Source organism: Ochotona princeps, chromosome 14 (genome assembly GCF_030435755.1).
Source record: "Ochotona princeps isolate mOchPri1 chromosome 14, mOchPri1.hap1, whole genome shotgun sequence".
Classification (NCBI taxonomy): Eukaryota; Metazoa; Chordata; class Mammalia; order Lagomorpha; family Ochotonidae; genus Ochotona; species Ochotona princeps.
Window position 1 is genome coordinate 19,852,837 of NC_080845.1, and position 24,562 is coordinate 19,877,398.

Below are 24,562 nucleotides of genomic sequence, written 5' to 3' on the forward strand. Positions count from 1 at the left end.
ATATTAACAAATGTATCCTAGTATTCTAATCCCAGAGACACACAGAATACATGCTCTACCACCCTCCCCCAGCTGTGCACATTAACTCTCCTGCCTGTTCAGTCCCTACACCTTGGGACAGGCTACTCAGCATACCATGAAAGTACTTAATTCCAAAAGTAGGGCACCCCTAAATGATGCGGAATTCTTCCTTGTCTTGTGTTGGGGACTACTGTGCTGAAACTGATAGCCCCTGGTTTGGATGTGCAGTCTAGTCCCATGGCTTGTTGTATATCTGTGTTTCCAGTGCCCCATTAGTGGGCAAAAAATGGAGTAGCAGCTTTTAAATCCTACCACTTATCACAGAAACCATCATACTGGATTTTTTTTTTAAAGAAGTAACTGCCCTTTTACACAGTGATTCAGGCCACCTTCCTCCAACACTATACACAGAGTTTGGGGAGGCACCCTCTCACCTCCCTCAGTTCTCCCTGAGCTGAGTGATCAGGTGATTCCATCTGCAGGCAATGTCACTTCCTGCTCCTGCTGGCATGGTTCTGCCTGACTTGGTGCAGCCATCACAAAGGGGGCAGGGCCACAAGACTCTGCTCCCTCAGCCTTCACCCTTGTCCCCATTTCTTCTTACAAAAAAGCAAAACTCCCGTGTGCTGTCATTTTCCAGGGTTTCTTATATTCAGAGTCAAAAGTCCTCCTAACAGACATGCAGTCAATTAAAATCATATTTACAATTTATAACAACATGAGATCATGTGCATTAAACTGTCACATGAAAAACTTAGTGCAAAATTTATGTGGATTGTAATTACAAAGATTCAAAATCCATACAAAGAACTCTCAAGCTTACTTTGGGAATGAGATTATTGGCACTTGGTTTTTCTTTTAAAATGTTAAAGTAAAAGTAACAATACCAGCATGGTAGCCTAGTGGCTAAAGTCCTCACTGGGATGCCATATGGGCGCCGGTTCATATACTGACTGCTCCATTTCCCATCCAGCTCCCTGCTTGTGGCCTGGGAAAGCATTAGAGGATGGCCCAAAGGCTTGGAACCCTGAAGCCTGCATGTAAGACCTGGAAGAAGCTTCTGGCTTCAGATCAGCTCAGCTCCAACCGTTGCAGCCACTTGGGGAGTGACCCAGAGGATGGAAGATCCTTCTGTCTCTCCTTCTCTCTGTAAATCTGATTTTCCAATAAAAATAAATAAATCTTTTAAAAAAATAAAAATGGAAATAAATAAATAGAATATTGTTTGGGGTGTGAGGCCACATACTAGGCACTTTTAAAAATTATTTCATTCTGTGGTATATTTCAAATGGAAAAAATTAGCAAAATTAAAATCTCTTAATCTTGGAAAGCTTAAAGGAATCAACCAACCACTTACAGCTGGAGAAGAATCCACAAAAGTATACATTGTTGGTTCTCTTTGCTCTGCCACCATGAACATTTTGGTTTGTCAGTTAACCAAGAAAATGTACACGTAAGAGCTGACTGGCTGGAAATCAACAAATCAGTCAGTCTCAAGTTCCTAAAAACTCAATAATAACTGCTTGATTTCACTTCTCCTGCAGAAGCAGCAATGCCTGTTGAAAACTGAAGGGAAAACAACCTAATTCTATGATTTTCAGCACCACATATTGCTATTGGCCAAAATATTTGGAGGAAGAAGCCATTACATTGAAGATCTATTCAAACCCAGACTGATATTACAGCTTGCAGTTAATTAAACAAACCTCAATTGTGTGTGCACTGAATTTTAAAACGTAATCAAAATATGTAGCTGGTTCTATTTCTGACCTGCTGTGAGACCATGCCAACTATCTTATTTCCTTGAAGCCATACTCTGCTTCATAAAAGAAACTGCAGGAGACTTTAATGTGCTTCGTCCAGTGATGGGATGATACAGACCTTCAAACATTCAGGCAGGTGAAGATTGTTGCTTTATTCGGGATAAAGCAGAAAACTTGACTGCATTCTGAAGCCCCATAGGGAAACAATTCTGGAGGTTTTGGCAATAGCAATGCGACAGTTCAGCTACTTAATTCAACTGTCAGAGCAGGGCTATGAGCTGTCTCTCCTGGGACCTGCTTGGGGGAAGGTGCAGCACCAAAAGCAGCCAGCAAAGCTGTTTAATGACACTGATTCTTCTTTGAACTCTACAAGCCTGGCCTTTGACATAGCCACGGGGCTGCCAAGTTCCAGGGAGTATTTATGGCCACTGACTTCACAGAGGCATCAGTTAACCTCATGTACTCCCTTAACTTGCAAGGAGCACATGCCTCTTAAATACAGACACTGGGGATTCTGCACCCATCCCCACTTCCTCTTCCCACTGTGTCCACTGGGAGCTGGAGGGGTGAGACCAAAGGAGGAGACTAGGACTGTGCAGCCTGCTTCTGCCTGTTGATGCACGCTTGCTTTTATGCTCTCTGTCTCCCTTGCAGTCAGCTCACAGACACACCAGCAATTCCCACAGCACCCACTTCAGGCTACTCAGCTGATAAAAGACTTCAAGATGTTTCTATCACAGGACTCTAAGAAACCTCAGACACCCACCTTTCAGGAGAGAAGACAAAACCATCTTCAAGACAGTCTTTCTACTTTGAATGCAAACGATTTTGAGGACGTCTAAGCTTGCATAGCTGCCCTCCAGAAATAGGCCAGAGGGGACTAGGGGACGGGAAGTATTCTGGGTAACTATGTTCAAACGGTCAGGCAGAATCTACCAGACTGAAGGACGAACACATGACCAAATATGAGCATTGTTATCATGGGACCTGATAAGCCAATGAAAAGGTCTGTGAAAAAGCACTAAACAGGTCATCCATAGTGACAGTAAGTAGATGTCCTAATTCTAGAATATTCCTTATTGTTAATTAAAGTTTTATTTCTCCATATCATAATGCTATTGAAATGACAATTTATATTTTTTGTATAATAGCATTTCATTTTCCCCCTAAGAATCCATTATTAGATAACACAGCAAGTAAACACAGGTTACTCTGATGCCCATCTCTGCCTGTTGTGGAACTTACAATCTTTCTGAATGATAATCCTAACTGGTGGGACTAAGGGATTGGCCTTGGTGGTGAAAGATCAGATGCCTACTGGAGCAGCAGAGGTCTGCTCTTGTACTGGGGAACCTGCCTTGAAGAACCCATGTGTCAGAGCGAGCCAAGGATTTGGTGACACTGATGTTTTTCCTCCCACAAGGTGGAGGCCTCCCTGTAAGCAACTGCCCAGCCAGCTCAAGTGTCTCCCAGGTCCATTTGCACGGAAGCATTGGCACATGTTGAGTTCTCCTGACTCTGAGAGGGAGTGATGGAGCCACTTCTGGACACAGGCAGCCTGTGTGAGTGAGCCCCCTCTTTGACCTTGGACAGCCTGGAGGTAGAAGATTCTGAGCTCTGGGAGATGATGGAGTCACAGTTAATCGAGCCCTGGGTCACCACGTGGAAGAAGGCCTGCCTTATACTACTAAGTGGTGGAAAATGCTCCCAAAAGAATTAAATTGCTGAAATTTACAGGGTTTATTAAATAAAAATTATGTTTCTAATTCACAACATAATTTTGATACAACAAAAGTCTGGAGTCTGAGACCAGGGAATGGGATAGCTATTTGTTTCTCTAGCCTAGCACTGGCTATATAATTTTCAGGTCCAGGGAAAATTGAAAGTGCGCAGCCCTTGTTCAAAAAATGGTTAATTAATGTGGAGCATTAAGCCATGTGGATGAAGCCAGCTGCATAAAACCAACCTAATCAGAGGCTACACACAGAAGCAGCCTGCTCTACTCTGACCAGAATACCCAATATCACATTAGCAACACAGTGTTATTTTAATAGTAGCAACCACGTTTAGATGGTCAAATGAGGCTAAGGTTAAAACTCGATTTGTTACGCAGTTTGGAGAAATCACATTTAGAATCTTCTTGCCTGCTTCATGGTGAGAACACAGGGGGTGTAACTGCATACAAGGACCCTCCAAAGCAGCACTTTGACTGACAAGTATCCTTCCTTCCCAGCATTCATTGGCACTGCCATGCCCAGCTGCTCATTCAAAAGTGACTCAGTCATAGGAGCTCAATCTGACTGAATAGGGTTGACCATGTCTCCAAATTATCTTCTTATTAGTACAAGGGAGGATTCCATAAGAGAGAAGCAGCTTGCTATTCAAACTTCTTACTATAACGCTTATTTCTGTCCCCTTCCTAAAAGCAAAGTACCACCCAGGTCAATTCAAGAGCCCTAATACTGCATATAGATCATCGAGTCCCTGTCCGCTCCCCATCCTCAGCTGGCACTCACTCTTTCTCTCTCCATTCCACACCACTGGAGAATTGCTTCAGTTCTTATCTCAGCTCTCATAATCAAAATCAGCCAAACCCTAACCCAGTCCATTTCCAGGGCTGGGGCTCTGGCTCTGAAGCCTTACTCTGTGGCCGAGGCCCAGCTCCCAGACAACAAGGCTTACCAGAGCTGGTCGTTCTAAAGAAAAGCAAAACTATTTCAAATTCACTGAATGCAACATACATAGGTGATCTCATTTCACCTGCTCAACGTTTCTGCAGCTCAGTGGTCTAGAAACTTGCAGAACTTCCAGTAGCCTCCATCTTTTTAAGCAAATACATGTCTATTACTATCATGTCTCAGCTCCCACTGGTGATGGATGCATTTTTTTAGGGCAACAGTTATGCCTGCTGAGCCACATGTTTTTAATTAATTTATTTATTTACAGAATTTATTTATTTGTATTGGAAAGGCACATATACAGAGTGAGACAGACAGAACCATCAGTTGGTTCACTCCCCAAGTGGCTGCAATGGCCAGAGCTGAGCCAATCTGAAGCCAGGAGCTTCTTCCTGGTCTCGCGTGAGGCTGCAGGGTCCCAAGGCTTTGGGCCATCCTCTACTGCTTTCCAAGATCACAGGTAGGGAGCTGGATGGGAAGTGGAGCTGCTGGGACACAAACCGGTGCCCATATGGGATCCTGGCACTTGCAAGGCGAGGAATTAGCCACTGAGTCATCAATGCCAGGCTCTTAAATTTATTTATATATTTAGATTTTATTTATTTCCAAAAACTGGGAGGCAGGCTAGAGAGAGGGAGAGATCTCCAATGCACTGAATGACTTCCCCCTAAATGTCTGCAATAGATGACGCTAGACCAGAAGGAAACTGGAGGGTCTAGAATTCAATTCAGCTCTCCCACTATGGTGACAATGAATAAACTACTTGGGGCATCACTGCTGCCTTCCAGGAAATCAGTTAGGAGCAGAGCTAGGATTCCAACCCAGGCACTCCAAAACGAGATGTGGATGTCTTCATCAGTGTCAGCTGCTGGCCCTGAGCTGACACTGTTCGCAGCAGTTGGAGCTGCACATGCTTTTCCTATCTTCTTGTTTTCATAGTCTGCTCATCACTCACATAGCCCCTCCTCATCATCCTGCTGTAATTAATCAAACCAGGTCACTTGAAAGCTGCACCACTACACCTAGCCTGAGCTCCCTGGGGTCTTCCCCTGTCTTTACCCTCTCCCCACATCCCTCAGCCCTGGGTCTCCAACTCATTACTGTAGACACTTGACACCACGCTAGTTGTCTGCATCCAGGCTTTGGGTTCAGAAGTGTTTTCTCCTCCACGATGGTTAGGCTTTCCTATAAAAAGGACGTTTACTCACTGTAAAAAGACATTGTATTTAAAGGTTTCATTTCTAATCATGATTTAGAAAATAGATCATTACAAGCAAATCTGTACACATGAACAAGGAAAAAAACTGGCAATTTCAAGATTTTTATCATGAGCAAACACAGTGAAAGACAAAACTAAGATGATAGGCTTTACATCAAGTACTACTGTTGCTCAGCAGGCAGCATAAACTATCTGGAACACTGTGTTGAGAAGGATCCTGCAGCCCTATCTGAGATGAGCAGGAAATAATTCCCCCATCAGGGAATGAGATACTAAGTCAACGGGTGACAGCCCATGAGCCATCTATCTGCCAAGCCTGAAGGTGTCACTTGCATGGGCTTTGGAAAGAGAATCGAGTTGAAATCTGGTCTCAGGGACTTAGTCTAGCACCAGTGTTGAACCTTCTTAAATGAACCTTCTCATTTATTAAAACTGGGATCACAAGACCCCTAACACAATGTTGATGTTTCCATTAAATGAGCTGATGTTTGTAAAACACCATAACCTGTAGTGCACATTAAGTGCCTGGTCCATAGTTAGAGCTCTCAAGAACATTTGGTTTTCAGTCTCTAACATAATCATGCTCCTCTGGTCCAGAGGTATGTTTAAGCCGATTTTCATCCTCTCCTCAAATCTACAAGCATGGTATTGGCATGGAGAAGACACTGGGTGATCAATGGCTGATGATAAATGCAGGAATTCTGCCCAGTTACCTCTCCAGCAGGTTCAGACTCTGCCCTGGTTGGCAGTGGGGAATCTGAGTGACTCCAATACAAATTTTTAGCTTTTCCTAAAAATAAGCTCCAGGATTGAGTCACCCCTTTATTCCCAGGCGCTTCTGAAAGTTGAACAGGATGTCACATTGTCTAGAAATAGCCTCCACATCCCAGCCTTAACACTGGTTCTCCACAGGCTGAGGCCTTCAGCTGATGCTGGGGAGCACACTACCCTGGGCTTCCATACAAAGAGAAGGATTTAGATGGCTACAAAAGCTGAAGGTGACCTTTGCCTGAGAAGAATGGACAGTCACCCCAGAAACCTTTCAGAATGTTCCAGCATTGGCCACGATGATGGAGCACACAGGGAGCCGGTACAATTCCCAGTCCCACACTGCCTCTGTTCTGCCAAACTGGCAGCCTCTGCAAACCATAGGGCTGCGGGAGCTACTCATATCCTGTGAACAGAGTCTCAGCCCTCACTGGGCACACACATGTCTCCAATGACCCAGCATTTCCTATTGTCTCAGCCTTATTTCCCAGTAGGTTCCAGCCACACCAGACTTCATGTTGGCTCCTAACCCTACTCAGCTCCACTGCAAACATTGTAACTTTGCTCAGATAACTTCTTTGGCATAAACATTAGGCTGGAACAGAGAATACTCATGCCTTGGCGAGATTCTGTGGGCCCAGGTTACCTTTTGCCCTGCTACAGAGGGCAGGGCAGGGACAGGATTGGTCCCTGAGGCAGTGCGAGGGGTCAGAAGGCTTTGAGATTTAGCCCGCGTGGATTGCACAATTGGGACCCACAGGGACAAGGAAGGATGGCAAGGCAGGCAGACGGAAGCAGTGGAGAGAGAAAGGGTATACAGGCAGTTGGGTTCAGCCACAGCCCTGCATGATCTGGAACAAATCCCTTCACTGAGCTTCTGTTGTCTCCCAGGAAAATAGCACTTGTCTTGCTGAGGGACACTCACATGAGATGCAAAAGTGAAGGAGTTCTGTAAACTTGCCATAGCTGTGGTCCCATGAAGAATGTTTTATTTATTTTCACTGGTGAGTGGCACTGGGAAAGCATCTGTTTTTTTTAACATTTATTTTATTTATTTGAAAGAGTTACAGAGAGAGAGAGAGAGAGCAAGAGAGAGAGAGAGAGAGCGAGCAGGCAAGACACTGACAGAGAGAGAAAGAGAGAGAGAATAAGATATCTTCCACCCAGTGGTTCACTTTCTGAATGGCCACAGTATACAGGCTAGACCTGGCAGAAATCACGAGCCAGGAGCTTCATCTGGGTCTCCCTTGTGGGTACAGTGGCCCAAGAACTTGGGACATCTTCTGCTGCTTTTCCAGGCACATTAGCAAGAACTTGGGTCAGAAGTGAAACAGCTAGGACTTGAACCAGTACCTGTATGGCATGTTGGTGTTACAGACCACTGCCACCACAAGACAAGCTACACCATAACACTGGCCCTTGAACTAGCTGTTTCATTCAGTGGGCACCTGTGATGTGTCAATGGCTTGCTCTCCTCTTTTAGCTCAGAAACTGGAGCCAACGCATCTCTTTCCTTGCTAGGCTGAGTGGGAAGTTAATACACAATCCAGTTGGAAGATGGGAAGAGAATGTGAATGAAGGAACCTAGAGAAGATTGCTGGTGAAGTGGCCCAAAAAAGTGGTCCTGGTTGTTTTAGGAACTGAAAAGGAACGTGCCATTAAGACAGAAACTTGGTTAAGAAAGATTTCAGTGTGGACGGATGTTTAGTCCAACAGTTAAGATACCCTTGTCTTACACCAGAGTACTTGGGTCCAGGAAAGGCAGATTTTGGGCAATACAGACCCTGGGAGACAGCAGAGATGACCCAAGTAATTGGATTTCTGCCACCCACATGGGAGACTTGGGTTGAATTTCCAGTTTCCAGCTACAGACCTGGCCCATTCCCAACATGACAGCATTTGGGGAAAAGAGTGAACCAGTAGATGGAAGCTACTTCTGGCATCTCTATTTCTTAAAAAAAAAACACGATCACTTATTTATTTTTTAATGGAAAGTTATTTTATTTATTGGAAAGGCAGAGTGAAGAAACGGGGAGATAGAGAGACATGGAGAGAGTTTCCCGTTCTGGTCTACTTCCCATATGGTTGCAATAGCCACAGCTGGACCAGGCTGAAACCAGGAGCTGAAACTCCACCTGGATCTCCCAACAAGCAGCTGGACCATCATCCACTGCCTCCCTAGATGTGTTACTAGTGAGCAGGAAGGCAAGCAGAGAAGCCAAGACTTGAACCAGAACTCAAATATGGGACCCACCATCACGGGCAGTGGCTTCACCAGTGCCCAAATGCCAGCCCCATCACACGCATTAAAAGAAGAAACAGTAGCAACAGCAGAAGAATGAATGAATGAATGAATTCAGGAAGATCAAGATAAACCAGAATTCAGGACATTCAGTTCAAGGTTATTTTCACTAGCTGCTAACTGAAATTTAGCACTACCTGTGGTGATAAATATAAGCACAAGTACACAGCAATAACATGAGAACCTGTGACTTGTCATGAATAAGTCAGAAATACTTTCGCATCACGTAACAGTGCCACATATGTGAAACAATCATCTGAGTATATATTAGAATTGCCACTAGATTTTTATCTAGTAAGGAAAAGACACATGTTATCTATCACAATTTTCTAATACTTCACAGATTACATTTCAGTATAATTGGTTATCTTTTTCATCTTATACACTTTATTCCAACCACTTAAGTATCATAATGAAAATGGATCTATGAGCTCCATTAAGAGGGCCAAGGGATCTAAGGCAATGAACAGATTAAAAATTCTACTCAGTCCGTAAACTAGCTGTGACACTGTGGAAACCACCTTGTGTGGCAGGCAGTGAATAGACAATGAGAAATATAGTGCATTGCCTTCAAAAGGCTTAGAATTAAGTCAAACAGAGAGACAGGAAATCACCAAGGGAAAACAGCATGTGTATGGCAATACAGAATCGAGAGGTAAGTTTATTTTAATGCAAAGAATTTTTGAAATCCATGCATAGAAGAGATCTATGAAAACTGTGTGGAATGTGTATCATGAAGAGAATGACATGATAATTTCAAATTTTTGCACTCAAATACACTTATTTTGTGTGCCACAGAACTTTTTTGAAGTTCTTTTGTGATCTCTGGTTCTCTTTTATTCTCTTACCCTTCTTTCCAATCCACAGACCCCAGCATCTCTGTCATTGCGTCTGCCATCTGCTTCGGAACAGAAGTCTTTTCCCCAACCCTTCTAGTACCCACTAGGAAAAAGCTCACAAATACACAAGGTAACAGGGGCGCCATGTGAATGGACCCAATGCCAGGCTACGACTCTTTGCAGAGATGTTAGGGAAGAAGGCTCTTTACACATGTGGGACAATGCCCTCATCTCCCACCCACAGAAGGCCACTCTTCTCCCATGCTGTCCCTCCCACCCCCACCAGAACACACAAGAAAGCAACATTAAAGATCTTCCCAAGGAAGCACTATACAGGGGCACCCCCTATCTGTCATAGTTGACATGACACATGAAAACTATCTGCCTTCCTAGGCTTGGGGCTTTATCCTTTTTGAGAAATCTGTATTCTCCTGGGAGATTGCTAGGGGAGTGGAGGAGCCTCTGAAATTCAAAGGAATGAGTTCCTAATGGCAGAAGTATAGAAAATACACTAGTCAGGTAATAAACGCATATGACATTGGGGTTTTCAAGGAAAGATATCTGACAATGCCTAAGGCTATAGGCATGTATTAGACGAGGGACCAGGATGTCACTGTACATCTAACAATGCACAACTCAGTCCCCACTGCAAAAAATCACCCAATCCAAAATGTTTCTAGTGCCACAACTGAGACAAGTAATTCTACAAAGTTAGCTTCCCTTCCCCAAGCAGCTGCTCTGAAGTAGCCTGACAGAGAAGGTCAGGGCTGAGCGTGTGTCACCAGAAAAGCATGAGTCATCTGCCTGCAGAGGGAGCAACTGTGGGGACCCAGCACTCTGATCTCTCCTTTGTGCTCACATGGCTGGGACAAGTACTGCAGTCCTAATTTTTTAACCTGATTTCACAATTATGGTTCCACCATCTCCCAAAACCTTGGGCAATTTGAAAATATTTGCAGAGGCACCAAAGTCCCTTTGGGAAACTTCCAGGCACACCCATCTCCACATTTGTTTCTTTGGAATGAAACATGGAAAGTGGCAGAAAACAAGTACTTGATGATCAGAGAGGCCCAGGATGGCCCTCGCTACAGCTGGCCATCAGAAACTTTTACCTGATGATCATTTTCTTTGCCAAGTCCAGGTGGGACCCTCAGTCGAGGATTAGCAAGTGGTAAGGGCAGCTAGACAGAAACCACTCCCCAGAGGCTCCCTGTTCAAACTTGGGGGATGTGGCTGTTTGTCCTCTGACCCCCAGGCTGACACTTTGCCCTTAAAGTTCCCTGGGAGAGGAGAGTAAAGGTTCTGAGAAATTTCAGAGAATAAAAAATAATTCATCTGAAAAACCTGCAGTGCTTCCTTTCTCCTTCTACTCCCAGACCCTGTCAATAAGAGGAGAGGGGATGGGGCACACCTGTTTTTAAATCTACTAACTTATTAATGATCCAAGCCATTAACTTGAAGAAATCAGATTTTCTGATGTTTCAAAAGAAAACAACACATAGTTGGCTTAGATAGGGAGCATACAGTGAGAAAATTCTATATTAACAAAACATACATGCCAGCTCCCCAGTAAATAGAAGCCCAGAAAACAGCAAGAAGCCCAAGATGCTTCATTGTTCTGAGCTGCCAGTGCCAAGACAACAGTTATTTCTTCAGCTAAAGAGTCTTGGAGCCACAGTCACAAATAACTCACACACGCAGAGAAGGTCTGATGTCTGGCACGGGCACAGCAAACGTTCGCTGTCAATGGTCACAGGATAGCATTTTAGCCTTTGTGGGTCATCTGGGATCTGCTACAGTGACTCAACTCTTTGAGGATAATGTAGCTCAGCTGTATGTCAAACATACATGAATCTGAATGGCTGTGTTTTAACAAAATTTTATTTATGGTGGGGGTGTAAGCTGCCACTGTGGATGCCTGCATCCCATATTGGTGTGCCAATTCAAGTCCTGGCTACACTGAACTGCAAACCCAGCTTACTGGCAATGTGCCTAGAATACAGCAGATGATAGTCTAAGTATTTGAGTCCCTGTCATCCTCATGGGAGACTTGGATGGCATTCTGGGCTCCTAGTATCAGTCTCGCACAGTCCTGGCTCTTGTAGGCATTGGGAAGTGAGCCAGCAGGTAGCAGACCTCTGTGTGTGTCTCCTCCTCTCTCTCTGTCATGCTTTCTGATAGTAAATGACTTGTTCAAAAACGTCATAGATGCTATGAAAAAATTCATGACAATTTGAATTCCATATAATTTTCCCTTGTCATGAAATTCTTTTTAAAACCATTTAACAATGCATTGTTCACAAGTCCAAGCAATGTTCACAGTTCTAATGCACCCTAGCCATGGGCCAGCTTTGGCACATTGACTATTGTTTGCTGACTTTTGGTTTCAACCAAAAATTGTGATTTGTATTCATTCTCAATTTTAAAGCAGCTATCTTCTACAGATTTTCCAGCCTCACAATGACTTTGAAATCCCACTGAGCTGTGAAACAAATGAAAAAATAAGCACATAAGACATACCCATTAACCATCACATCATTCTTCACCCAAGTATCCAGGCTGGGAGTGATCTGGCGGTGGCCACTGTGGCCACTCCCTGCACATCACATACTTCCATCTTGCTAAGTGCAGTGTAAGAGCTATGACTTGCTGAAGGTTCACATTTCCATGTTATTTTTAAATTCTCCCAGTATGAACAACCTGCTTGTTTGTGCAGTTTTATGTTATTTAAGGGTTGGACCAGAGAAGCAAGGTATGTTGGGAAATAAATTAATTTCTGAAATCCAATTGTTTTCCTATAGTCATCCAGTAAACAAGAAAGGACAGAACAGTTGGTCACAGAGCATTTCTTAAACACACATGTATGTATTCAGGAAAAACTCTCACCTTTCCCATACATGCCCTACTATCCTTCAAGATGTGTTGTTATTGACAATCAAAGTGTATCATCACCCTTACTATAGAAACGAGAAGAAGTGGATTTTGGACTTGGTCATTAAATGTGACATGGATATGAAGGGGGTGGGTTGGGCAGAGAAAATTTAAAAACCTAGTTAAATGTGAATTTAAGATAAATGACAATTTGTGTGTAAGTATGTCCCATGCAGTCACTTGGCATCTACTGTGCTCTGAGGGTTTATCTGCTGCAAAGTTGAGAACTTAATCCCAGGGCATGGCCACTGGGAAGTCATTAGACTTAGATAAGAGCATGAGAGTGGGGGGCCCATGATGACATCCATGGTTTTAAAATAATGCAAGAAAGACCAAACCAACTCTTGCTATCTCACCACGGGATCTTCTCCGCCATGTTGTGATGCTGGCAGAAGGCCCTCACCAGAGGCCAGCATTTCCCAGCTGGCCTACATAAATTTCTTCACCTACATAAATTTCTCTGATTCTCTAGTCTGATATTCAATATGGCAATAGAAAGAAAGAAAATGGAATAAGACAGTGTCCTACATTTTTAGTTGCTAACTGTGAAACCCTCATAGGGGAGAGGGACGAGCTGAGCCAGGCTGAAGCAGAAGGTATTAGCTGGGGAGAAGCAAAGGGGATGTGTGTATTAGGGACCTGGGAGCTCACAATGCAACAGTGCTCCACCACAGGCTGGGAACCTTGTTGTGGTCAACTGGTCAACCTTTTCTATCACTACGTAAATCTTTCAGTTCTCAGAGTCAGGGCACCAGATGTGTCCAACCACCCATTTACATCCTAGTTTTTGGCAGAGTTAATTAAACTGCTGCCTAGAAGAGTTCAGGGGTGACAGAACTTTCTGATTGGGCTAGGACCTGCACAAATCTAGATATGTGTTGAAATTAAAAAGTCAGTTTCACTCTATAATTAATTTTTTAAAATACCTGTATTTTTTTTTTTTTTTACTTCGTACAGAGAACTCATAACTTCATCCAGCACACAAGGTTAGGAATGGACTGGAGAAGCAGCCCTGACTCTGACTTGAGACTATGTTTTTCTTACAAGGGTCCAGATTCCAGAAGGTCTTTACAGTTCTGACAGGTAGAAGCTTTTGGCAGGCCCATCTCACCAATCTGCTCGACACAGCTAACCATATCTATGCATCTCCTAGCTTCAAACTGCAACACCCCCCAACTTTACACCCACATACTACAGTTAAACAAAATATGCTGCGAGAGGCACATACAAAGAACTGGTAGCCAGGGTGGGGGGTTGCAGGGAGAAGGGGTGTGAAGGAGGCAGGGCTTGAAAAGGAAAAGGAATCCAGCCCACACCATGCTAAAATCTCAGTGTGTTTGCTTTGGCCCACACACTGTTTAAATCGTTGTGAACATTTAAACATCAACAGACTTCCTTGAAAATTCAAATTTCCAGGATCTCTTGGAAAAGCAGAAAATCCCAGGCTTGTATTCCCACCAATCAGATGGAAGTGAGTGCTATTTGCCCCCCTTCAGAAACCTCTCCTCCCTGGTCTCCCCAGTCTCAAGGGCTCAGCCAGGTCTACCTGGCACCTGTGTACACCTGAGGTCTTGACCCTAAATTAGGTGGTTATGTGTAGGGTGTCTTATAGATGATCTCAGCAACCAGCTGACCTGTTTTGCTACCCTTTCAAAGCAGCTCTGGGATGCAAGTACCATCTTTTACTCTGTTTTCAGAACCTAAGGGTGTCCTGTTTCCTACGGCAGAGATGACCTCCTCTGCCTAGAAGAGGATTGGAAAAGGGCTCCCCACTACACAGTCAGGCTGCTTCCAGATGTTTGTAGACCCAAGCTTAATGGGGATGGAGAGCCTGATCCACAGAGAGGCAAGAGTAGGGATGTTCCAGGACAGAGAGAGATGGTGGGAAGGAAGGGAAAGGTGGAGAATTGAGCAACAGAATCACCATCCTCTTCCCTCCTCTTGTCGACACCATAAGAGCCAGCACTCTCTCTCCATTCTGCTTCTATCGGAATCTGGACTGGTCTGCCCTCCACCCTCCTAACTCCAGTCTGAAGAAGAATTTCTTAAGCTTTATTTCCAGCAGTTAGCGGGATTAGCATATTCTACAAGCCAATCTCTGGGACTTGCCCACCAAACATTGCCTGTCTGTTGTTAACTCTCTCTGCCGGGAGTTAGCACTGACAGACAGCACTGAATGTGCACACATGTGTCCAGACTTTATGAGCAAAGCTGCCTGCCCTCCACCCAGAAGACAGGTGCATACCCTACCGATGGGGGTTTCTGCTTACCCAGACGAGCTGCGTTTGCTTTCTGAGCCAGGGGTGTTTCCATTTTCACATATGTCTTACAGTGCCATAGGGACAAGGACATTCTGAAAGCAATTCTCACCCCATTAGTGGAGGTAGGTGCCACCAGCTCAAAGGGACAAGTCAGGGGTAGAAACGTACTGCTTAGGACAAATCAGAAGGCTCGGAGAGGTCACTGGATGGATCCCAAGCCACTCAGGTGGAGGCACCCTGGCCTGGCTCTGCCACCTGTAGAACACACACACACACACACACCCCAGCACAGCTGCCCAAACCCTGAAGCTCCATCTGGTATTTATGGGCCTCCAAGTTGTCAACATCAGCACTCAAACTCACAGAGAGAAATCCCCTGCCTGTCCCTCAAAGGGTTAAGTTCTCCAGCAGATGTTTTTCTCCTAAGAATTACATTTTTTTTCTTGGTAACCCTCAAAGTTTAAAGTTTCAGTCCTGGATTTAAAAATAAAGTGAATACTTAGATGACTGGTTATAATTTAGTGTGTGTTGGGGGGTGCAAGGCGGGACAAATCCCACCCACCTAGAATAGTAAGTAAATCAGTAAAAATGCTGCTTTTTACTTTGTTTTAAAGCAAAAACAGTCAGAGCAGGTCTGAAAAATGCCTTGAAGTTATCTGGTAGTGTGCAAGGCCTGGACCCTAACAGCCCTCAGGGTACCAAATGGGCTGTCAAGGGGAAGGGGGCGGATGGGCCAATGAGCTCTGAGGTGTGGCACTTATCCAGCTCTGCAGCTTTTAGGGCTCAAGCTGCTTCCCAACCCCGCCCCCCCCCCCCCCCCAGCCTCTGTAACAACAGAGACTGGTCCAACTTCTCTGTTGCTTTCTTCCATCCAAGCGCATAGAAGTTATAGAAACATTGATTGGATCAAAGAGCAACCCAAGGATGTTAAACCTATGCTCAGTATAATGGTCAACAGGTTACAGCTCTGCCTCTGCCTTCCTGTCTTCTCTTTCATTCAGTATGCATTTGATTATCTCCTTTTGAACATTCAAATCCAACCTGAGACTAATGCAAAATACTGAGATAATAATTAACCCCAGGTACGTAAACTCACCTGTGCCAGCCCACGCCAGCCTCTACTGTCAGAAATAGACTTCAGCTGTGGCCTATCCCCAACCCAGAGGACTCCAAAAAGACTTTTCCTCCACCATCCCATCAGCTACCATCTGACTGCTGTGTCTTTGACTTCTTCCAGTGCCATATGTATAAAGAAAAATCTAAGAGACCCTAGGAGGTTGTGTTCTTCCAAAAACGAAGGGTTGGCTCATGCAATGCATGCTACAAATAGGAAGGAAACCTGCCTGACATTCTAAATAAACTTTCAGATGTGCCATTGAGAATCACCAACCGTCACTAACAATGCTGCTCATCCCAGCATCTTATTAGAGTTATTGGTATGAGAAGCAGCCACATGTTGTAAGTGCAGCCAAAGGCCAGAGAAGGTGCTCTAAGGCCTGCTTTGCTGATCTATTGTGGGATTTCTCCACTTACAGTACCAACCTGTGAAAGGGCCTCCTACGCCACTAGCTGGACCTCTTCACCAAAACGCTTCTTAATTTTTTTTAAAGTTCTATTTTATTTTTATTAAAAAGTTAGATACACAGAAGAGGAGAGACAGAGAGGAAGATTTTCCATCCTTTGATTCACTCCCCAAGTGGCCACAATAGCAAGAGCTGCACAAATCTGAAGCCAAGAGCCAGGAACCTCTTTCGGGTCTCCCACAAGGGACCCAAGATTTTGGGCCGTCCTCTACTGCTTTCCCAGGCCACAAGCAGGGACCTGGTTGGAAAGTGGAGCCTTCGGGATTAGAACCACTGCCCATATGGGATCCCAGCACGTGCAAGGTGAGGACTTTAGCCAGTACGCTACTGTGCTGGGCCACAAAAGACTTCTTAATCCCCCTTGCCTGTCCTCTAGGCCCTCCCCAAGGGAATTTTGTAGTTCCTCTTTCATTTTTCAGACAATCCTCCCAATTTGCTTAGCCGATCCCAAGCAAACCTTGCAAACAGATGTCTTCTAAGTGACCAACAAATGGGAATTTTACTTTATTCAACATCATAAAGCAACTATCAAGACAAAAACCTCCCCTTGATTAGCTCCATGCTAGGAGAAGACAGCTGCATCCCTTTCAGACTGGGCTACCACTAAAGTTCTCACTCATTTAATGATTGATTCTATTTCATCTCCCCCAAGTATAAGCACCCCATAAACTCCTCAGCATACCATAATGGGCATGTAGCTCTTATCAAGACCTAATCTCTTTACCATAGATATTCTACTGCATCACATTTTGGTTCTCAAAGTGTGTTCTCTGGAATAGCCCTTACATTTGGGAACAGTGTCACCTGGGGTTTTGTTAGACAATTACCAGGTCCCCACTGAATCAGATACCCTGGAAATGTGGTCAGAAATATGTTTTAAGGAACACCCCCCCAGGTGATCCTAAGGTGCTCAAATTTGACAATCAGAGTTCTACACTAGTATCTGAAAAAATATAAAAGCTTATGTCCAATGGAAGCTGTCCAAATGTCCTGAGTCCAGTGTCATTTTTACTGGAGGCAGACGAGAGGTCAGGCTCATCTCAAATATCCCGGGTGACAGAAGTTGAGTTCTGTACATTGGATTTGCATAGCAGTTACCTGCATAGATCTCGTAAGATCCTTCTGTAATATTAGGTTTCCCACACAAAAGTGGCAATTCCCTTCCACATTTTTCTGTTACATTAATGATCATTCACCTATCCGGATGTGAATATTCTAAGTTAGAATAATGGGGCTGATTGGAAAGTGTTCATTTAATGTTCAAAGTGGCAAATATGCATGGACATCCCAGGAATCCAAACATTTAGATGCTAGACTCATAAAGGCCTCATGAAAATGCAACCTGACTGGGCAACACCAGGCAAGCTCTAGGGGCTACTGGCAGAACTACTCTGCAGGATCTTTATGAAAAACAAATAAGTTGATGCTTAGGAAAAGCACATTGTAAAGTTCAAGGCACTACCTGCACCTAAAGGTCACAGAATGCTAACCAAAGGGACTTGTGCTGTGCACACTAATCTTTTTAGTTCATAAAACAGTTGAGACTATTTATTTATTTTTTTAGATGGAAGATTCCACAACTAAAAGAACTACATTTAATGCTTCTCTTGTGCCATTCCAACATAGCACAAATGAGCTGTATTTTTTTTTTTTTTAGGAAAAAATGGTTTATTTTTTGTTTGCTTATTTGAAAAGTGGGTCAGAGAGAAAGAGAGATTTTGACATCGGGCATCTGCCCTCTCATTCCTAATACTTTCCACTGGGCCCATGTCCTTCCCTAAAGTTCCATGGCAATCCCTTGAGCCATCTGAGTTGGCAACTCCTGTTCTTATTACTGAAAAAAATCTTAGTAGTTACTATGGTCACATCAAATCTCCTAGTTTGGAAAAAATGTTGAGGTTAAAAAATTTGTCTTTCCACTTTTGTGTCCCTTTTATCCCTAATATGAATGAGCTGATTTTCTTAACGTCTATCAACAGAAAACTTGCCAGAGTGTTTGGTATATGCCAACTCTGGGTGTTTTCCCACGAGAACTCTTTGTAACAGTTCCATAAAGTGGATCTTATCACTGTATCTATCTTATTGATGACGACACTGAGGGACAAAGATGTCACCCAGATACTCAATGGCGAAGTCGGGACTAAAGCCAACTTTTTCTGATGCCAGGCTCCATGCTCCTGTGAGTAGCTATCCCATCAAACAGCACAAGGCCCTGGCAACCTTCTGAATCACTATCTCCATGTGTTCATGTTTGCTTGTTGTCTCAGCCAAGGTCACTCACATGATGGCCAACTCTTACTGCCAAGCAGGTCAATCAACAGCCCCCAGAGAACGGTGCTAAAATGTAAGTAGCTCAATGAAATGACAACACTGATCCCCAAGGCACTGGGAAGGCCATGAAGAAATGCAGACTCCCCCCATCTCCTCCTACTGAGAACTGGTTTTCCTTCAAATATTAACAAATCATAATCCACAATTCCCCTTGCCTGCCTTTAAAATGATAACTACTTTGCTTCTTAGGGAAGCAATTGCTTTTTGTCCCAAGAATCTTACGTCCTAAAATACTCAGGGAGACAATTAAGTGGCTAGAGAGGTATGTGACCCTTATCCATACTTGTGTAAGGCTGTCCAGCCACTCTGACACAAATGGCCGTGAGCAGGCCCAAAGTGTTTGTCACTTGCCCACTAGGTAGTCCTGCAGACTCAGCCTCAGTGAACAAGTCCTCAGCAATACATAGTAGTTTAGATATAGAGACATGGGTCCTGTGCAATAGCCTAGTGGCTAAATCCTCACTTTGCACCCACTAGGACTGCATATGGGTTCCAGTTCATGTCTCTACTGCTCTACTTCCTATCCAGCTCCCTGCTTGTGGCCTGGGAAAGCAGCAGAGGATGGCCCAAAGCCTTGGGACCCTGTACCCACATGGGAGACCCAGAAAAAGTTCCTGGCTCCTGGCTTCAGATTGGATCATCTTAGTTCTGACCATTGTGGCCACTTGGGGAATGAATCAGTAGACGGAAGATCTTTTTTTTTTCCTCTGTGTTTCCTTCTCACCATAAATCTGACTTTTCAATGAAGAATAAATAAATCTTTTTAAAAAAATAAAACAGATATAGAGTCATCTACGTCTCTGAGATACAAAACAGATGGAGGCCTGGATTTTCAATTCTCCAGTCCTTTGTACAAGAAGACTTCTGTAACACTGTATTTTCACCCATGCCCAAGGACAGCTATCTTCCTCTCACTGCAGTCATAACAACCCCATCCTCCAAAGTCAGTTTCCACTGAGACGCAACAGCTTCTTCTCCCAAAATGTGACTTACTTGGTTAAGCATTTATGCTGAGTACTTCCATGCCTGAACTCAGGGACGTGGACTTCTGGCTTGTCTCTGCTGCTCCAGGGCAATGGATTCAGCCTGCTGGTCCCTCACCGGATCACCCTGAGGGTGCTGGGACCACCTGCACAAGCTGCTCATGGAAATATGTAAGCCCCTACCAACAAGGGGCTGCTATTCAGGTTAGTAGTCCAAGGCTGAACTTCAGTGGTTTGCATTCTAAGTTTAAATCCAGGCTTTGACGGCATCTGTCTAAGGCTGGATAGGTTCTATAACTGTTCTTCTATAAAATATGAATAATTCATTATCTTGTCATTAGGATTAAATGAGACACTGCATAAATTTCAAAATATTTCAGACTTGCTAGTGTGTGTGTGCCTTCAGCTAATAACTTCATTGTGGTTTTGGCCCTTCCTTCCTCCCAGATTCAAACAAATAATAAATAAACAAAGGACAAACAACTAAATGTCTTCTGAAAACTGAGAGGGCTATGATTTCCACTATATTTTCCCCAACCTTCAGGACTTGTTCAAATGTCTATTTTCAGGGGGAAGTCTTCTTCAACTCAAGGTGGGTTTACCTGTTTCCTAGGTATGTTCATTTGCATATACTTCTCACACCTCACAACAACTGTTTAAGTACTTTTTACACTCTCTTTTAGACTCTGAACAATTTTTGTTGAAAAATAATTGAAGGCTCTAAACACCCTTAGGTTAGGAAAAAATAACTTGAGTCAATTACCTCCATTGTACTATAAGCAACTTTACGCACTGTACATCAAGTGCTTGTTGATTATACCATTTTCAATTGATGGTCATCATTACTGTTTTTCTCTGTGATATTGTACACCTCCATTCTGTTGTAAAAGCATTTTGAAATATTCTAAATTTATAGCTTTAGGAGTCTCCCTGGCAATGAAAAGGCATGTGAGAGTTCAGACAGTTATCAAACATAAACTTGCTCCTCTCTGGGCAGGAGATAGGCCAAAAGCCATCTTTTTCATTCATCAGCCTCTGCACTCCACCAGAAGGGTCAATTACTGCCCTGAAGTTTCTAAGTATTTAATTCCCTCTTCGGCGAAAATCCCACAGTTGATCATGTGGCAAATATTTTAGGTCACAGGACACCTGAACTTTCAAAAACCCAGTGTGCACGGGGTGAGAGATCGTCCCTCTGGTGGCTGGAACTCTGACTTTGCAGTGTTGCCAGTCCCCTTCCTGAGAGAGTACTGTGTAAACACATGTGGAATGGCAGATGAATGAACTCTCCACTCATGGTTCCTGCCTCCGTGTCTAAAGGAGTGAAGAACAGAGGCTGGCCAGGTTCCTGGCCTTGGGTCAGACTGGAAGGAAAGGAGGAGAAAGCTATTTACACTCTCCACTTTGGAGACGCTGCTTCTAACTCCCACAGGGCAAGGCAGCAGTGTAGACAGAACTGAGGGGCCCTGCCTCAGCACCATCTGATGGCAACTGTGTGTAAGTGCTTCACCTCTGTGACAAGGAATCTAACAACCAGCCCATCATGTGGAGCTCACAAGCCCACTGGACAGATGAGGAAACCGAACACCAGACTACAGACAGCAACAGGCCACACCCACTGGAAGAAAAACCCAAGTGGGTGAAGCCGTAATGACTCTGGCTCTCCTCATCTACAAGGAGTTCCAGGGGTGCCAGGTCTGGGGACAGGCTCCTCGGAACACAGAATGTTTAGAGTGTACAATAGGCTAAGGCATGACATCAAGTCCTTTACTTGACAAGTCACCACCATCTCTTACCTGTCTCTCCCTCTTTCTCTTTCATACACACACAATCATACAAACACACAAAGGATGTGACTGATAGAACATCTGCATGGATGACAGCCTACACATTCTTGAATACATCCACAGATACCAGCACATCCACTAACATGTGCATGTATGTCAACACAGTAACAACATACACTTCACAGATGTTGACCTGTGCATATGGGTCCTTGGCAGCTCCCCAGGCCCACAACACAAACTCAATCCCACAACTGAATAGTGCAAGTGAGGGTTCATGCTTGTCTTTCCCATACACCTCTGCGTCTTCCAAAATGAATGAATGAATGAATGAATAAATAAATAAATAAATAAATCCCTCTAGATCTTTTTTAAAAGATCTGGAATTACTCAACCCCACTTGAATGGGTGGCCCAGTGCTTCCTGTGCCTGGCTCCATGTGTAGTAAGCAAATCCTTTCATGGAGCTCAGCTGTCCCGCGGGCATCCAGGAAAGCTGGCATGCAAAGACAGAAAATACGACAACTGTTGGGAACCCTCGGCAGCCGTCCATGGCAGAGACTCAGTGTCTCCTGCAGCAGCCGCTTGCTCAGTGGCGACAGCAGCCTATTATCCAGGGCACACAAAACACCCATCAGCTCCATGGCACCAGCAACTGAATATCTCCATTCTTGCCAAGTTCAGGACCCTGGCCATGCTGCCTTACCACGCACGCTGGAGACTATGAACAACTCTAATCACCATCAGATGTACACACACACACACACACAGAGCAGGGGCAAAGGGAAAAGACAAGACAAAGCACTCTCCCTGGGTTTCACCGACCCTATTCAAGGACTTCCTCCAAGCAAGCCATGGTACTTCAACATGGCCCCATCAGCCCCTCTCCTGCCTCAGGAGCCACGCCCCGGAGACAGATTTGAAGAGCCACGCCCCAGATTTGAAGAGCTTGAGAAAGGGGGTCTTAGAGCCACAGAGAGAGACCCCATCCGACACTTCTGAGAACAGAAGGGCCTGTGTGCAGTTTCCCCGTGAAAACTGTCCAGAGGCTCCTGAAAACACTTTCACAGACTTTGCTTCCAAAATATCACACACTATTTCTCCAACAAATGCATGTTTCTTGGGACTCCCAGACTGGGGGTAGGGGGAAGATTTAGGTGGGAGAATGTCTGGTGACTCTTTTATGCCAATACATTAACAGGGCTTCTCTTTTAATTGTTATTATTTCACTAGAGCAGCCGTAATCATTCCCTCATTCCCAAAGGAAATATATAATCCAGCTGTGGTGGCTCCAGTAAAAACACCACATCTGCGGATCACTGGCCATACTTTGGCAAGACAGCTCCAACAGAGGCCGACGGGGCGAGTTCTTTCTTTTACCCAGATGCACATGGTACACTTTTTTTTTCAAAGTGCACAAGAACTTGCCTCCCTTCTGATTACAGAGGTGAGGTTTTCAGAAAATTCACACTCATTAAAAAAAAGAAGAAAAAGCCAACTCTTCTGGACTCTTAGTCCCAGGGCCCCGAGGCGGTAAGCCGTCTTCAGACCTCTCCCAGGAGGTGGCTTGCGCCAGGGCCCCAGTCCATATCTAAAACGACAAAAGGAAAGCAGCTCTCCTGGTTTCTGGGAAGATGTCCTACAGCGTGGTTGGCTGGCTGAGAAGCCGACTCCTGGTTTTCCACTTAGCAGAGAGGATGGGATCCAGCCAGTGGTGTTCCGGTTACCATCCTCTGCTATCTGCTCCCAGTGGTTGAAGCCAATGTATTACTGCGCCCTGGGTGATATTACCACAGGACTCGGCGCCCGAGCCTCTCTGGTAGTCTCTTCCCTCCAAATCAGCAGAAAGCACCTTCATTCTAAACGTGTCTTCCACCTTCAATTCCCCAAACCCCGGGCATGCCCTAAGGGGGTAAGCCTGCACTTGTATGAAAAAGACAGCGGTAAAGCTAAGGCCGGTCTCCACCACCACCCCCGCCACTCGTCTGCGGCTTCTGAGCTGGAATGCCCTCGCCCTAGGGCCCCCCCGGAATCCCCCTCCTCCCCAGACAATAGAGCAAGAAGAAAATAAAATGAAAGTGGACTTACGGCGATGGCTTGCAGCCTCTCCTTGTGCAGCTCCGCCTCTGCCATCCTGGAGAAGGGCACACAGGCAAGGGAAATAGGAGAGAAAAAACAAAACGCGCTGTAGTCTCCTGAGGAAACTGGTGGACACCTTGGTGTGGGAGGGAGGGGAGAGAGGGTCTCGGCGAGAACCCGGGAGAAAGCTGAGCGGCGCCGGGCAAAGCTGCGCGCACGGCCGGCTTGCCCGGCTCAGCCTCTGGCCCACGCCCGCCCGGCCGCCTGGCTGCGCCCCAGCGCTGCCGCTCTCTGCATCTCCCGGTCTCTGCCGCGGGCCGCGCCGGCGGGGACGTGGGCCGCGCGGGCAGCCGCCAGGAGGGCGCGCTCGCCCCGCGCTCGTCCTCCGCCCTGACGTCTCGCGCCTCGCTCCGCCCCTGGGGTGTGGGGGCCACGGTGGCCCGGCGAGGTTCCAGGCTGACAGGAGTCGCCGGGGCAGCCTCCGCGTCCCGTCGCCAAGGCGCGGAACCACCAAGCTACACGTGTGCGAATGAGCACCTGGGGCGCAGAGAACGGTTGGCGCGCCCAGGAGGACTAGGCGCTAGCTGCAGCCCGAGCTGAAATAGGTGGCGCTCCCCTCCCCTCCCCACCCCACCCCCCAGCAGATGCTCATGGAGGTGCATCTGGCAGAAGGCAGGGCCCGTGCAGGAGTCCTTACGTGAGGGCTGCGGCCACCGACTGTGACTGTTCTGGGCTCCTTCTAGCTTGCGCCAGATGCTCAGGCTCCACGTGGGGACCTTTCCAGCAAGGACAGACTGCCTCTCCCGCGCGTGCTTTAGATGGCCCTCACTTAGTCAGCTTGGGGGCAGGGTGTGTTCCCAGACAGCCACCCTTTTGGCGAGGCCAGATGTGGCTTAGGATTGCCAAGAGTTTATACTGCTGAGTGCTGGGATAGTCTGGGCTTGGTGTCTGGAGAATGGTGAAGGCTTGGGCAGCTCAGTTAACCACTCCGGAGCCCAGTTTCCTCTTCGGTAACAAATAG

The 24,562-nt window shown here is 45.5% G+C and overlaps 1 protein-coding gene across 1 annotated transcript in view; it reads right to left on the reverse strand.

Moving 5' to 3' along the window:
• Positions 1–23,871, reverse strand: part of PALM2AKAP2 (PALM2 and AKAP2 fusion) — a 303,091-nt gene extending 279,220 nt beyond the window's left edge. The window contains 1 exon segment of the mRNA XM_058672156.1: positions 23,551–23,871. Within this exon segment, the coding sequence (XP_058528139.1) occupies positions 23,551–23,595 (45 nt within the window). The 5' untranslated portion in view covers positions 23,596–23,871.
• Between the last annotated feature and the right edge of the window lie 691 nt (positions 23,872–24,562).